This window comes from Entelurus aequoreus, linkage group LG16 (assembly GCF_033978785.1).
Source record: "Entelurus aequoreus isolate RoL-2023_Sb linkage group LG16, RoL_Eaeq_v1.1, whole genome shotgun sequence".
Lineage (NCBI taxonomy): Eukaryota > Metazoa > Chordata > Actinopteri > Syngnathiformes > Syngnathidae > Entelurus > Entelurus aequoreus.
The window spans coordinates 30,381,352-30,397,842 of record NC_084746.1 but is presented as its reverse complement, the minus strand read 5'-3'; the positions used below and the strand labels follow the sequence as shown (position 1 = coordinate 30,397,842).

Below are 16,491 nucleotides of genomic sequence, written 5' to 3'. Positions count from 1 at the left end.
CAATGTTAATATTTGGTTACATGTCCCTTGGCAAGTTCCACTGCGATAAGGCGCTTTTGGTAACCATCCACAAGCTTCTGGCAAGCTTCTGGTTGAATTTTTGACCACTCCTCTTGACAAAATTGGTGTAGTTCAGCTAAATTTGTTGGTTTTTTGACATGGACTTGTTTCTTCAGCATTGTCCACACGTTTAAGTCAGGACTTTGGAAAGGCCATTCTAAAACCTTAATTCTAGCCTGATTTAGCCATTCCTTTACCACTTTTGACGTGTGTTTAGGGTCATTGTCTTGTTGGTGTCAGGCTTGTCCCTGACAGTTTGGTCAAGTCAGTTTAGTTTTTTCTCTGTGTTTGTTTTATTTCCTGTCAGCACTCTTATTTTGGTTCAGTTTCCTGTTTGTCTCTCTGAGTGCTTTCCCCTCAGCTGTGGCTGATTGGCACCGGGCCACACCTGGTGCCAATCAGCCAGCTACTATTTAAACCTGCTTTGTCCTCCACTCGGGGCTGGATTATTGTCGTACCTACCTGTCGTATCGATGTCAGTGTAGCTGTATGCGGTAGTGGTAAGCTGTATTCTGTAGCTGCTTGTAGCTTACTGTTTTTTTGTTCCTATAGTCCCTGTTTTCTGGATCCCTGTTTCCTGTTACCAGTTTGTCCCCCTGGGTTCCTGGTTTGTGTTTTTTGCTTTATATTGAACATTAAATCATGTTTTCCCGCTCAATGTCTGTCGCCATTTCTGCATCTTGGGGTTCGTCAACAACACACACTGACAGTTGGAACACACAACTGCGCCCAAGATTGATTATTTTAGGTTGTCCTGAAGAATTTGGAGGTAATCCTCCTTTTTCATTGTCCCATTTACTCTCTGTAAAGCACCAGTCCCATTGGCAGCAAAACCGTCCCACAGCATAATACTTGAGTTGAGTTGAGTTTGAGTTTATTTCGAACATGCAAGCATACAGCATGATACATCACAATTTCCAGTTTCTCTTTTCAACATGTTCGAAAAGGAGTAGGAAGAAGCAGAGCTTATTTAATCCTACCCCTTTTCTTTTACATAACAGTTGCTAAACTTTTTTGTTCACTTCCTGTTCTCAATTTATTCACAATGTACTCCATAAGTAATCACAATAAAAATAAATAGATAAATAATAATTGGTGAAGTAAGTTACATTTCATATGATGAGATACGTAAGATTATTTTGAGAGTGAAAGAATGGATGAATTAAATAAATTCAGAATATTTATCATGGTTCTTCTTCTTCGTACTTTGTAAACACTTTAAGTTTGAAGAGTTTCTTGAAGTGGATCATATTAGTACATTGTTTGATTGCTTTGCTTAATCCATTCCATAATTTAATTCCACATACAGATATACTGAAGGTCTTAAGTGTTGTACGTGCGTACAAATGTTTTAAATTAAATTTTTCTCTAAGATTATATTTCTCCTCTTTTTTTGAGAAGAATTGTTGTATATTCTTGGGTAGCAGGCTATAGTTTGCTTTGTGCATAATTTTAGCTGTTTGCAAATTCACTATGTCGTGGAATTTCAGTATCTTTGATTCAATAAATAAAGGATTTGTATGTTCTCTATATCCAACATTATGTATTATTCTAAATTATCTTTTTTGTAACACCGTTAATGAATGAAGTGTACTTTTGTAGTTATTTCCCCATATTTCTACACAGTAGCTCAGATATGGTAACACTAGTGAGCAGTAGAGAATATGAAGTGATTTTTGGTCTAGAACATGTTTTGCTTTATTCATTATTGACGTGTTTCTTGCTACTTTATGTTGTATATTTTTTACGTGAGATTTCCAGTTCAATTTATCATCAATCATTATACCTAGAAATTTGGTTTCATTTACTCTTTCAATTTCTTTTCCGTCTATTTGTATTTGTGTTTGACTTTCTCTTCTACTGTTACCAAATAGCATTATTTTCGTTTTACTGAGATTCAACGATAGTCTGTTTTTGTCAAACCATCTTTTTAGTTTGTTAATTTCTTCTGTTATTATTTGTATTAACTTCTGTGTGTTCTCTCCTGAACAAAACGCTGTTGTATCATCCGCAAATAGTACTAACTTTAAATATTTTGTAACTTTACAAATGTCATTTATATAGAGATTGAATAATTTAGGTCCTAGTATTGATCCCTGAGGTACACCACAGGATATATTTAGCGTTGTAGACGTGTGTTCGCCTAGCTTCACGTATTGTTTCCTGTTCGTTAGATAACTTCTTATCCAGTTTAAGACTAACCCTCTGATGCCATATCGTTCTAGTTTTTTGATTAAAATATTGTGATTAATAGTGTCAAATGCTTTAGTTAGATCCATGAACACTGCTGCTGCACATTTTTTACTATCTATTGCATTGGTAATTTCTTCTGTAATTTCAATTAAAGCCATTGAAATTGAAACATTAGCTCTGTATCCATATTGGTTCTCTTCGAGTATTCTATTTTTATTTATAAAACTCTCTAATCTGTTATTGAACAGTTTTTCAATGATTTTAAAAAATTGTGAAAGTAAAGAAACAGGTCTATAATTGGTAAATTGATGTTTGTCTCCAGTCTTATAAATTGGTGCAACTTTAGCTATTTTCATTTTGTTTGGAAATTTACCTGTTTGAAATGATAGGTTACTAATATACATTAATGGTCCTGAGATCTCTTCTATAACCTTTTTTATCGTTTCCATATCAATTCCATTACAATCAGTTGAAGTCTTAGATTTACATTTTTTCACGATTGTAACTATTTCCTCCTGTGTCACATTACTGAGGAACATGGAGTTGGGATTTCGCTCTATGGTATCATTATAGTCCTCGATTGAAACTGGGTCTGGAATCCTTTCTTCCAATTTTGGTCCAATATTTACAAAATAATTATTGAAGCTTTCAACTACTTCCTTTATGTTGTCATTTTTTTTTATTTCCGTCTAAGAAGTATTGGGGGTAGTCCCTCTTTGTGCCATTTTTGATAATGCTATTAAGGATGCCCCATGTTGCTCTCATGTTATTTTTGTTCCTATCCAATAATTCACTGTAATGTGGAGTTAGTAAACAACGAGACAGGAGACGTGAGCGTAGTCGAGGAAGTTTACTAGCTCCAACCTAGCATGTCATACATTCGACAACAACAACGACCTCTGAACCGGAAGCGGAAGAACCTAACTCCCCCTCCGCTTCTTCTCTTAAAGCTACAGTGTCCTCTTAGGTGAATGTCTCTCATTATATGGTTTGGGTCACCACAGTAATATTATTTTCTACATGATCGTATTATGTCTGTTAACTTGTTTTTATACTTTTTGTACTTAATTTCTGCCTCTGTAGTTTTTTGTGCTATAAGTTTCCTATATAGTGTATTCTTCTTCTTACAAGTATTTTTTAATCCTTTTGTCATCCAGGGTTGATTATTCTTTCTCTGCTTGTTACTGAGTTGTATCCATGGACAATGTTTGTCATAAAGTATTATGAACTTGTATAAGAAATGTTCATATGCTTCATCAACCTCTTTTTCATTGTACACATTGTCCCAATCTTGCTTTTGTAGCTCAATTTTGAAGGCAATCATCCTCTTCTCTGTGCACAGTCTTCGAAATGTCCTTTTGTCTTCCATGTTCTTCTTGTAGTTTCCATCATATATTGTAAAAACTGGCAGATGATCACTAACGTCGGTTATAAGTAGACCACTTGTAGTGTTATTATCAAAATCATTGGTAAAAATATTATCAATAAGCGAGGCACAGTGTGCTGTGATTCTGCTTGGCTTTGTGATTTTAGGATATAGACTGATGCTGTACATTGTATCAATGAAGTCATCAATAGACTTTTGCTTGTTGGGGTTCAATAAGTCAATATTAAAGTCACCACATAAGAACATTATTCTTTGACCATTGTCCATGTAAGTTGCTTTGATCCATTCTTCAAATGTTTCTATACTTGACTTAGGTGATCTATATATACAACTAATGAAAATGTTTTTGCTTTTTTCCTGACATATTTCAATGGTTATACATTCTAAGATATTATCTATAGCAAATGGCATGTTTTTTACCACTTTGTAGTTCAGGTTCTTCATCACGTACACAGCTACTCCTCCTCCATTTTTGTTGGTTCTGTTGATGTAGTTAAGTTCATACCCTTCCAGATCAAAATCTATTCCTTTTTTATCATCAATCCATGTTTCTGTGACAGCAATTACTTTGAAGGGTTCGTTGATGTGTTCCAAAAAGTTCTTAATGTTGTTGTAATTTGCATACAAGCTTCTGCTATTAAAATGAATAATTGACAATTTGTTATCACATTCAATGTTGCTATTATATTGATCATCTGTATAATAAAAACAATTATTACTGGTGTGGGAGAAAACATTTGTATCTGGATCTATATCATTTTCCAAATCCTGGTTTTTGTGATCTTTGTTGCAGAAATTTTTTAGTTTCCATATTTTCTTGTTCAACAATCTTTGATGTTGTTTCAATAATCTCTATAAGTGTAGGTGGATGCAATCCTGAATGTAGGTCCTCTTGTTTAGTCGTCCCTTGGAACATAGTAGTGTCCATGCTGGGTGTTTGTTTTCTGTCAGAGTCCATTATCATCGTTGTTGTGGAAGCTGTTTCAACTTTAAAAATTGTCCAGGTCCTTGATGTCATGGACAACAATAACTCTTGCTTCTGGACCTCCATTCAGCTTGATGTAGATTTTACAGTTGGCGCTCCAAGTTCCCTGGATTTTTCCCTCCTTTCTCAAGTCGCGTACTTTCTTGGCGATTCCAGCATTACGTTTTGTGAGATGCTCATTCATGTACACATTTGTTCCCTTCAGCTTCTTTCCCTGTCTCAGCAGTGCCATTTTAGATTTTCTGTTTACGAGTTTCACAAGCACGACTGGAGTGGCGTTGTTGTTTCTTCCGTTCAGTGGGATGCATGTTTCGATGGTATTAATGTCAATTTCAATTTCCTTTGATTGCAGAAAGTTGACCACTTGCTGTTCTGCTGAGACCATATCCATTTCATCAGGTTCACCTTCATTATTCACAGCTTTCGCATAGGATCTTGGTTTAATTCGGTGCCCTGTCATGATGATATCATTCATTCGTTTGTCCTGATCCATTTCATCTATGATATTCCTCAGCATGTTGTTGTCTTCTTGAAGGATCTTCATTTGTTTGCCCATTTCAGTGGCTTCATTATTTCTTCTGTTGTTCTGAGATTGCAGATTTTCTATATTTTGCTGCAGACTTTTCACATCTTGTTGGTGTTCTGCTGTTACTTTTCTCAGATATTCTTTCATTTCTTTCATTTCATCTTTCATTTCTTTCATTTCTTCTTTCATTTCTTTCATTTCTTCTTTCATTTCTTCTTTCATTTCTTTCATTTCTTCTTTCATTTCGTTAAGTTTTTGTAGTATCGCTTCTTGATTCCCATCATGTCCTGTGTCCAACCTCAAATCTTGTTCCCAGTTGTGTTCTGTGTCAGCTGACCCCGAACGTTTCGGGATTTCAATCTTTCCTTTACCTTTTCGCATCGCGGCAGTCGCTGACGTCAGAGCCTCTTGTATCTTAACGGCAGTTGCTTCTTTGGCGACTTGCGGCACTTTAACTTGTTTTTTCCAACAATTTCGTATCTTGCGCCGTTCAGAGATCAATTTGAGGTTTCAGCCTGTCAACTTATATCACTCTGCGACGTCGGGATCACTTTAAAATAGCTGTAAACTCGCCGTAGCTTTTGGTTGCTAGGCAACCGCTTTGAACTGCGGCAAGGCGCCTTTGGCTTGAGGCTAACGGCTCTTCCACTCGCCTTATTTCAGCGTATCAGTGCCTCTCTACTGTCCAAAATCAGATCGAAGATGCCAGGTGACTCTCCTGTGGCTGTGATCGCAAATCAGTGGTCAAAATCTTCAGATTTAACAAAAAACTCCGGTAGCAGAAGCGGAGCCTTTTTCTTTTGCGTCCTTTCTCATTGACAGGAAGTACCATGGTTGACGGTAGGCTTGGTGTTCCTCACCTTTTCTCCTCCAAACATATTGCTGGGTATTTTGGCCAAACAGCTCAATTTTTGTTTCATCTGACCACAGAACTTAACTCCAGAAGGTCATATCTTTGTCCATGTGATGTCAGATTGTATCTGATATATCACTAAGCTTTAGAACTTTGTTGTAAAAATCTCCTTCCGCGTCTGTCCCTGACACCCGCATTTCAGGCTGGCCGCTCTGGAAACACTCTGTGGAAACGCTCCTCACCCACACTGCTTGGTGCCTCGTCTGAGCTGCTGTGACTTAGATTACCATAGTAACTAATTAGATTACCATAGTAACTAGTATATCATGCAAAAGCGCAGATTCCAATCATTGAAGTACTTTGTATAGTTCAAGACTTACGGTCATTTGAAAACATCACTGCACATCATAATAGCACCTACAGTTTACATCTTAAAGATCTAAAAAAAAATATTTGGGAATGTCCGGCGGGCCACATTGAAAAGCTTGCGCCCCATGAGCCTTAATTTGCCCAGGTCTGATGTAACGGATACCAGCTCGTGTGGTTGCGGGATTGTACGTTAATACAGTGGTCTCAAACTCATTTTAGTCTATTCCCCAAGTGTGCCAGATTGATAAAATCATGGCATGATAACTTAAAAAGAAAGACCACTTCAGATTGTTTTCTTTGTTTAAAAATATACCAATAACATTCTGCTAATGTACAAATCATAATGTTTATTTTTACACTTGTTACACTTGTTTATTTTTACGTGGCTCACCTTTTACACAGTTATTAGTAATCTATGTTTATTTATTGTTATTTATACTTGCTGAATAAATTATGTGATAATGTGCATCAGTTAGATTGTGTTTCAAAATGCTCCTATTTATGTTAATTTTTAATCTATCAGAAGACTAAATGAATGATAATATCAGAATCAAATTAGAAGGTGTTATTAATGTACAAAACCCAAAACCAGTGAAGTTGGCACTTTGTGTAAATCGTAAATAAAAACAGAATACAATGATTTTTCAAATCCTTTTCAACTTATATTCAATTGAATAGACTGCAAAGACAAGATATTTAATGTTGGAACTGAGAAACTAATTTTTTTTTGTCCAAATAATCATTAAGTTAGAATTTAATGGCAGCAACACATTGCACACAAGTTGGCACAGGGGCATTTTTACCACTGTGTTACATGGCCTTTCCTTTTAACAACACTCAGTAAACGTTTGGGAACTGAGGAGACCAATTTTTTAAGCTTTTCAAGTGGAATTCTTTCCCATTCTTGCTTGATGTACAGCTTAAGTTGTTCAACAGTCCGAGGTCTCCGTTGTGGTATTTTATGCTTAATAATGAGCCACACATTTTCAATGGGAGACAGGCTGGACTACAGACAGGCCAGTCTAGTACCCGCACTCTTTTAGTACAAAGCCACTCTGTTGTAACATGTGCAGAATTGGCTTTACATTGTTTTGCTGAAATAAGCAGGGCCGTCTATATATTGTAAATCATTGTATTCTGTTTTTATTTACGATTTACACAAGCTGCCAACTTCACTGGTTTAGGGTTTTGTACTTTACTAATTTCTTCAACTGATGTAGTAGCATCATGTTGTTTATTCGGTACATACTGTATGTAGCATCATCTACAACAAAACTTGTAAACTTGGACTCATTTCATTAATCACCTATGAAGTTAGAAGGGGATACAAATGATTTCAGCATGTTGATGTGCGCCCAGAAAATGTGTCCCCAGTCATAAGTACAAGACAAAATGTACATATTATCCAAAACATTTATTTGGTTAGAAATGTTACTTACTTTAACAATAAAGGCATGAACGTAACAATCCACATTACTATCACTAGTAAGCAGCACAACTACGTGTTGTTCAAACATGGCACAGTCATGCGCTCTCTCCTGCAGGGGATACAAATAATTGCTATTGCGACATCCGGTGGATACATTTAGAATAGCAGTTCCTTCCATTAAAAAAATTCAGCTAATTTTTTGACACTTTGCAAACTCATGTCGCAGGCTGGAAAAAAAACTGTGTGTGGGGCTGATCCGGCCCGTTTGGCTTAACTTTCCATTAGTCAGGACGTGTGGTCGCCAGTTTGTCTGCAACTTTATCCAGATTTGCACCACAATAGGATCCTTTCTGTAGTTACTATAAGTGGCCCAAGCCTTAACCCTAAAAAAACATGAATCAAATACGAGAAACGTTACCTCAATAGTTAAATGGAGCAGGAATGCTCTAATTAACGCCCGGTTATTTAATGAAGGTCTCCTGTAGTCACCAGGTGTGTAGTCTTCAGAACTAAATACCCACTGGGGCTCTAACAGTAGAAAAAACAAAACCATTGCATTAGCACAGGGGTCACCAACCTTTTTGAAACCAAGGGCTACTTCTTGGGTACTGATTACTGCGAAGGGCTACCAGTTAGATACACACTTAAATAAATTGCCAGAAGTAGCCAACTTGCTCAATTTACCTTTAACTATGTTATTATTAATAATTAATGATATTTATCTTTGTGGAAACACTGATCATCTTAATGATTTCTCACAATAAATATACATTGAAACAGATAAATATCAATATGCAACACTTTATTTTTATATTTTCTCTAAGTGCACATTTTTCAAATTGAACATTTTCAAATGATCACTTCTAAGACAGTCTTGTGAAATCACAATATCCCATTTTAACTAGCTAGCCACTAACATTTTTTAACAAATCATGAATTACTTTGCACCATGTTTGTACAAATAATAACTCATGTAAAATACAAAAGTAAACTCTCAAATTTTTAAATCATGTCACACTTTGAACTGCACACCAAATCTGTTATCTGTTTCTTTGTCAGTTAGTGGGAAGCCTGGCATTGCATGCTGTTAACTAGTGTGTTGTACTCTGGTGTGTAACTTGACACTGCAACTCTGAGTGAGTCTTGCAGATGTGCATCAGTGAGGCGTGTTCTGTGTTTGTTCTTGATGAAGTTCATGTCAGAAAAGGCTGATTCACAAAGATAAGATTTTTCCTCATTGTTTGCGGAACCTTCTTAATCTTTTGGACATATTTTCACAGCAATCTGGCCTTAAGCTTAATTATGATAAATGTAAAATGTTAAGGATCGGAAATCTAAAGGGAACGTCCTTTCGAATGGAATGCAAAGTGCCTGTTTTGTGGACAGATGGACCAGTTAACATACTTGGTGTTGTTGTCCCAGAAAATCTGGAAGATCTAGGCTCAGTAAATTATGATAATCGACTAAGAAACTGGACAAAATTATGCAATTATGGAAAGGGAAATCCCTAACCTTGTATGGTAAAATGTCTATTGCCAACTCGTTAATTATTCCTCAATTTATTTATTTGTTTTTGTCATTACCAGCTCCATCACAAAACTTTTTTAAGATTTATGAGCGGAGGGTCTTCGATTTTGTCTGGAACGGCAAACCAGAAAAGATTAAAAGAAAGGTTTTGTACAAAGAGTATGAATATGGGGGCCTGAAACTTCTCAACCTTGAAGCTATGTGTCTGTCTTTAAAAGCATCAATTGTTCCAAAGATGTATTTAAACATTGAGTGGTACACAAATGTCCTGTTGGACAAAAAACATGTACTGTATCAAAAGAAATTGTATCCTTTTTTACAAGTGATCCCCTCCCAGAGAGTCTGCTGGGAAACATGGCGGGGTTCATAAAGGAAACAATCCACTCATAGTGGTGTTTTCAATTTTATGTGCCAGAAAAAAGAGACAATATTTTGCAGCAGTTAATATGGATGAACTCTAATATTGTAATAGATGGAAAGCCTTTCTTTTGGAAAAATATGTTTGAAAGAGGAATCATTTTTGTCAATGATATTATCAATGAGAATGGTAAAATTATGAAGTATGATGAATTTAGAGCTATGTATGGTGATGCTTGCTCAAGCTTTTCATTTTATCAACTAACTGGAGTAATTGGGAAAAGATGGAAACAAATAATTAATTATGGAACTACTAAATTATTAGTTTGTAAACCTCTAATAAGAAATTCTAGTTGGCAAAAAGGAACTAAAATAAATAGAAAAATATATAATTTTTATTTAATAAAGAAATATTTGAAGGCTGCCTCATACAACACAAATGGAAAATGGGAGGACTTTTTTGACTGCCCGTTGCCATGGGATGCCATATTCAAACTAATCTATAAAACCACTATCGATGTGCAAAATCGTTATTTTCAAATTAAAATTATTTATAACTTCTTACCCACAGGGAAAATGTTAAAATTATGGAACATGACAGAGTCAGATGATTGCAGATTTTGTTGTCAGGAGCCTGAATCCACCCTACATTTGTTTTGGTATTGTCATATTGTGTCTTTGTTTTGGGTGGAAGTTGAAAAAATGTGTTTAAGGATTGGTTTGTTTATGAAGCTTAATGTGGTTTCTGTTATTTTAGGAGAGTTCATTGACAATCATGATTTAGTCAATGTAATTATAGTACTCGGTAAAATGTTTATTTTTAAGGCCAAAAACAGATATTCACTTAGTATTACTTTCTTTAAAACATTTATTCAGTATTTTCTAACTTTAGAAAGTTACATGGTTGAAAACGATGATGCCAAAAAACATTTAAAAAAAAGATGAGAAGTCCTCAAAGGCTTATTTTGAAAGTATAATTATGTTTATAGATTATATGATATCTGTTGTTGTGTTCCCTAATTTGAGTGACCTGGGCATAATCTGGACTGTACATAAATGCTTATTTTGAAAATGTAATTGTGTTTATAAATTATATGCAATCTGTTGTGTTCCCTAATTTTTTTCTGTGTACATGAATGAAGGTGTGTGTTGCTGAGTCCGACTTGGACATTATCTGGACTGGGCCTGGTTTAAAAAAAACCTTTAAACAAATCTAATTTCATTGACAACCTGGTCTGTTGAAGATAAGGCCCTTTTTTAAAATAAATAAAAAACATTTTCTTGGATAAAAAAGAAAGTAAAACAATATAAAAATAATTACATAAAAAATAGTAATTAAGGAAAATGTTAGTGGACCAGCAGCCTATACAATCATGTGTGCTTCAGGGACTGTGTCCCTTGCAGATGTGTTGTCTATGTTGTGGGAACCAGAATATTGGTAGCAGAAAGAAATAACCCCTTTTGTGTGAGTGGGTGTGGATGAGTGTGCATGGGGAGGTTGTTTGGGTTGATGCACTGATTGAAAGTGTATCTTGTGTTTTTTCTATGTAGATTTAATTTTTTTTTTTTTTAAATTTTTTTTTTTTTTTTTTTTTTTTTTAGAACAGGCCCGCGGGCGACTCATCTGGTCCTTATGGGCGACCTGGTGCCCGCGGGCACCGCGTTGGTGACCCCTGCATTAGCATCTGTGGCTGTAGGCAACCTCCTGGTGTAGTGTTTTATTAACTCCACAAAATGGCATATGGGGTCCACACTATACTAGTTACACTACAACATTGGTTCTGTCGCTGTGTAGTGTAGGGACGTACCGATCAGAGATTTACGCTGCTAATTCCGATAACGGTCATCCATGAGTGAGATCGGCCGATACCAATACTGATACCGATCACATGTTTTAAGTGTACATTTTTCAATGTTTTTATTGCAAGCGCTATTGCCAGTTTAACAATATCAACACAATACTTAAATGAGTTCCTCATTCTGGATGTTTGAGCAAAACAAAGTCAATAGCACACAATAACTGGTTCCAGCTACACTTCTTAAACTTTACAAAGCACTTACTCCCTGATGTTGTCTTAAGCTAGTTTAGTGGTTAGCTTAGCTATTAGGATGCCTGCTCTTGGGTTGGTCTCAATGTGTAACATGTTTAGTCTTGTCCTCCATTGATAATGTTACATTATAATAGTACTTAAGATACTAAGAAATGCATTTTATTTGCACACATTGGATGAGATTTTTATTATCCTAGTGGAGCGGCTCCACACTGTGTATGGAGACACAAAATTGTTAGCGGGGAAAATAAAACCAAATTCAGTGTCAGCCAGAGTGGATCAGCGTATGTGATCGGCATTAAAAGGCATTAATCTGCAATGACGAGCACATCCTTTTTAACGGAAATCGTCCGATACTGATTAATGGCCGATCAATCATCACATGCCTTGTGTAGTGATATACTTGAATGGCCATTGGCAGCTTCATTTTCTTTTCCACTTTCTCATACTCCAAAACGTCAAGTTTTTGAACATTTTGGAAATGTTTCCAATCATCGCCTCCTTTGCAAACCAATTAATGACATCAAACCATGTTTATTAGTAGCTATAGCACTGACACTATTATTATGGGCCTGCTGCAATGCTAGCAAGCAGCCCATATTATTATTGCTCATACTTCAAACTTTATTATTATCCATGTTCCGCACGTTTCTATTACGTCTACAAGACGAACCGGCCAACGAAACCCCACATATGTAATACCGTCTGAAAGGTCTCGTTCGCGCCAATGGGGGAAATTTAAATTGGGAAAATTCCGAGTTACCATGGGGAGGCTATTCACGAATAAACAAAAAAAATGGTACACACCTTTATAATGCCGGATATTTCCTGCAGAACGCTCCAAAAAGACAAGATTACCTCCTCTTGTAGCTCAGCCATTCTTTCACACACTTGTCTACTTTAACCCTGGTTAAAAAATATTTTACGTCCAGTGTTTGGTTTTGGCTGAATGGCCGTCGGAAGGAGGCGAGCGCCATCGGCCTCCCTCCATTAAAGCGGATGGCCTTCACTCTAATTTACTAGAGCAGTGGTTCTTAAATGGGGGTACGCATACCCCTGGGGGTACTTGAAGGTATGCCAAGGGGTACGTGAGATTTTTTTTTAATATTCTAAAAATAGCAACAATTCAAAAATCCTTTATAAAAATATTTATTGAATAATACTTCAACAAAATATGAATGTAGTTCATAAACTGAACATCAAATCAAGTAGGCTATTCCATTCATTACCATAAAGCCAGAGTTTCCCCCATGCCATGATGGTTTGACCCTCACTAAAATGTCTGTCAAAAAGAACTGTGAAAAGAAATGCAACAATGCAATATTCAATGTTGACACCTAGATTTTTTGTGGACATGTCCCATAAATATTGGCGTTAAAGATTTATTTTTTTGTGAAGAAATGTTTAGACTTAAGTTCATGAATCCAGAGGGATCTCTATTACAATCCCCAAAGAGGGCACTTTAAGTTGATGATTACTTCTATGTGTAGAAATATTTATTTATAATTGAATCACTTGTTAATTTTTCAACAAGTTTTTAGTTATTTTTATCTTTTTTTACAAATAGTTCAAGAAAGACCACTACAAATGAGCAATATTTTGCACTGTTATACAATTTAATAAATCAGAAACTGATGACATAGTGCTGTATTTCACTTCTTTATCTCTTTTTTTCAACCAAAAATGCTTTGCTCTGATTAGGGGGTACTTCAATTAAAAAAATGTTCACAGGGGGTACATCACTGAAAAAAGGTTGAGAACCACTGTACTAGAGCATGGAAGCCCTGAAAATGCGCTTTTCGTTTGGTGAACAACCTGTCCTCACGGACACATCTTTTATGCCACTGTCATGTGTTTCGGTGAAAACGTTGACACGCATGTCCTCGCTCAGAAAATGTCACTTTTATGGAGGTCATGTGTCCCTTTTGGCTTCAGGTGGCCCTCAAAGCCAAGAAAGTCAGCTAAATCTCTCATTGACTCAAGTGTGACATGTCATTTTTATTCCAAACATTTCTCTTCTCTCCATTATAACTTTAATTTTTTTCCCCCCCCTGAAATATGGATCTAGCAAATGTGTTAGTAGCACATTTGCAGCCTCTCAGAGGACTTGCCCGTCTACGAATGAAGTGAATTCCGGGCTTTGGCAGTGTCCGCAGACAAGAGAGACAAAATGAGTCCAGCGATGCTTCTTTTAGCTGACCTAGCTTTCAGTCTCATGGCGTAACGCAACGGTCGAAATACCGCTATGACCATGCGTCGTCATTTTTCAACATTCACCATGTAATCGCTTCTTTTATAGTGTTGTCACTCATTCAAAGGGCACTTCTACCTGGTAAGTACGCTATTAGAATGCATAGAAATGCTGTGCTCCTCTCACATGCTCCCTTGTTGACATCAATATGGTGAGGTCTTTGCACATTTCATTATTCCACAGACGAGGATTTACAAAAGCAAATTAACACAGGATGTATAAAGCCTCTATACAAACATCCCACATAATGAGGTTATTTTCTACATCTCGCCACTGATTACAATTTGGATCTTTGAGGTGCTTTTTCTTCTTTGCCTTGCTTCTTCTTCAAATGTTTCTCGTTTCCATTCGCATGGAAATGCCACATGGATAGCAAAATCGGTCCCCAGCTAGAGATAAAAAAGGACATCATTATATGGATTGTCACTGGGGTGGTATACGCAAAGGTACTGCTTTATTACCCTTGACACGTTTACAGCTTGTTGACACATGCATGTACATTTTAGGTCCTGGAAACTCAAAAGTGAATACACGCCTACATTTTTAAAACAATTTTTTATTATATATTGTCATTGAACAAAATTATATACATACCTGTGTATATATATATGCATATATATATATATATGTATTTATACACTCCAAGGGTGTGAATATCGACATAAATTCCCTTTGATTGTCCATGTCGTCTGGTTTTCCTCTGGTCAACTGCTCTTGCATAGGATCAAGGATTGATGCCTCGCCCTGCAGTGATTATGTCATTTTGTTGTGTAAACTGATCCAATTCCTTTGGGATGTTTTCCAAAACACAGATATTCCCCAGATTGGTGATATCTTGTTGTCTGGCATTGAGCTGTTCTCCTTCCTGAACTTATTCAAATCAGTGTTATTTAATTGCAACAGTCGGCACAATGCATCTATCTCCATTTTAATGTTGTCCACAACACTGCTGTTGTTCCAATGCTTGTTGTCTTGCTGTTTGGCATCCAACTGTTGGCGCAATGTTGCATTCTCCTCTTTCAAATCCTCTATCTCCTGTTTTAAAGCTGTGATATCTTCACTGAAAATCTTAATTTCTTCTCTGAATATCATTACAATATTATTTTCTCTCTCTGATAATCTGTTCTTGGAGATTTGCAACATCTTTTTATATTGATGTGTAGTTCTGGTCTTGTCATCCTCGTCCGGACAGAAGGGTGACACGGCAGTGCGGCTAGATCAAAAGGGACGTCGGAGACGCTTACCTGAACAAAAAGTTGCTTTATTACAAGCGAGCGTCATTATACAGGACTGCAGTACCTGGAGGAGGTTAAGTCAAGAAAATGGGGCACTCCTAACTTGAAGAAGCCAAACCATCAGTTGTATATTCCTCCTTCCTGTCTCTGTGTGTGTGTGCTAAGTCAGGAGAGCACATCCTGACCATAAAAGGAGATGTCCGTGTGTAAGTGTCTGGAAAACAACTGATTTAAGTCATAACTTAAATGTTGGCGTTGAGCTAGACAGGCAGTCTCTTCTCAAGGATAGGGCAATCACTTTTGCATTCCGAAGTCTCAATTAGGGCCTCTTTCCTACGAGAAGTGATCCAATCAACCTGCGAATGTCAAACTAAGGGGCCTTATCTTATTATGTGCTCAAACTGAAATACCACTATTTACTTATACTTGGTGGTTTGCTTTCTCCAAGATGAATATGAACATTCACCATATGCAAAACATAATATGAGTTAATTAATTCACTTCAGTACACCATTGATAATCTGTTCCTGGAGATTGTTGACATGGCTTTGTACCTCGTTTACATTGTTTTGTAGAGTTCCTCTTAACGCTTTTAAGTCCGGTTCCACATCTGGCAACACTGTGTTGGTCCGTCGACAACTTCTTGTTGTGCTCATGGTTGCTCGGCAGTGAAGTGAAGCCGTTGGTGTCGTTAGCATTGGCGGCAAACGGCGGCTCAAAGGTTGTTGTTTTTTTCGTAACTTGCACCGGCCAGTCTGTGTCAGCCTTACTTGGAGTCACTTGTGTGGCCAGAGATGCTTCAAATATGCCCAACTCTTTTGGTTTTGTTGTTTAGCTTTGGGTTGCTAGGCAACAACTTCGAGCTAGCATTTAGCTAGTAAGCCAGGGCTAACTTCTTGTTTGCGTTCTCTCTCTGAAACAGGAGTGTAACATTCACCAGCTATTGGAACTTAATGACGACTACTCTAAATTTCAATTCCTATATTATTGTTTCTTTTGAAGATATAATCAAATGGTTGGAGCTAGTGTATGTAAAATGTTGATGATGATTTTTCTCGTTTTTCTTCCTCGATGCGGTCGTCCTTCCAGTGTGTGCATCTCGCTGCCAGAAGTTCCTGATCTCGCGGGTGGGAGAGGACTGGATCTTCCTCATCCTGCTGGGGCTGCTCATGGCGCTGGTCAGCTGGGTCATGGACTACGCCATCGCCTTCTGCCAAGAAGGTAAGAAGAGAGGCAGAGAGTTGCGAGAGCATTCATTTAAATACAGG

General features: G+C 36.9%; 1 protein-coding gene across 1 annotated transcript in view; it reads left to right on the top strand.

Moving 5' to 3' along the window:
- clcn2a (chloride channel, voltage-sensitive 2a) overlaps window positions 1–16,491 on the top strand; it is a 156,899-nt gene that overhangs the window by 64,560 nt on the left and 75,848 nt on the right. The window contains exon 3 of the mRNA XM_062022608.1: window positions 16,313–16,444. Coding sequence (XP_061878592.1) covers window positions 16,313–16,444 — 132 coding nt within the window. The remainder of the gene's footprint in view (window positions 1–16,312; window positions 16,445–16,491) is intronic.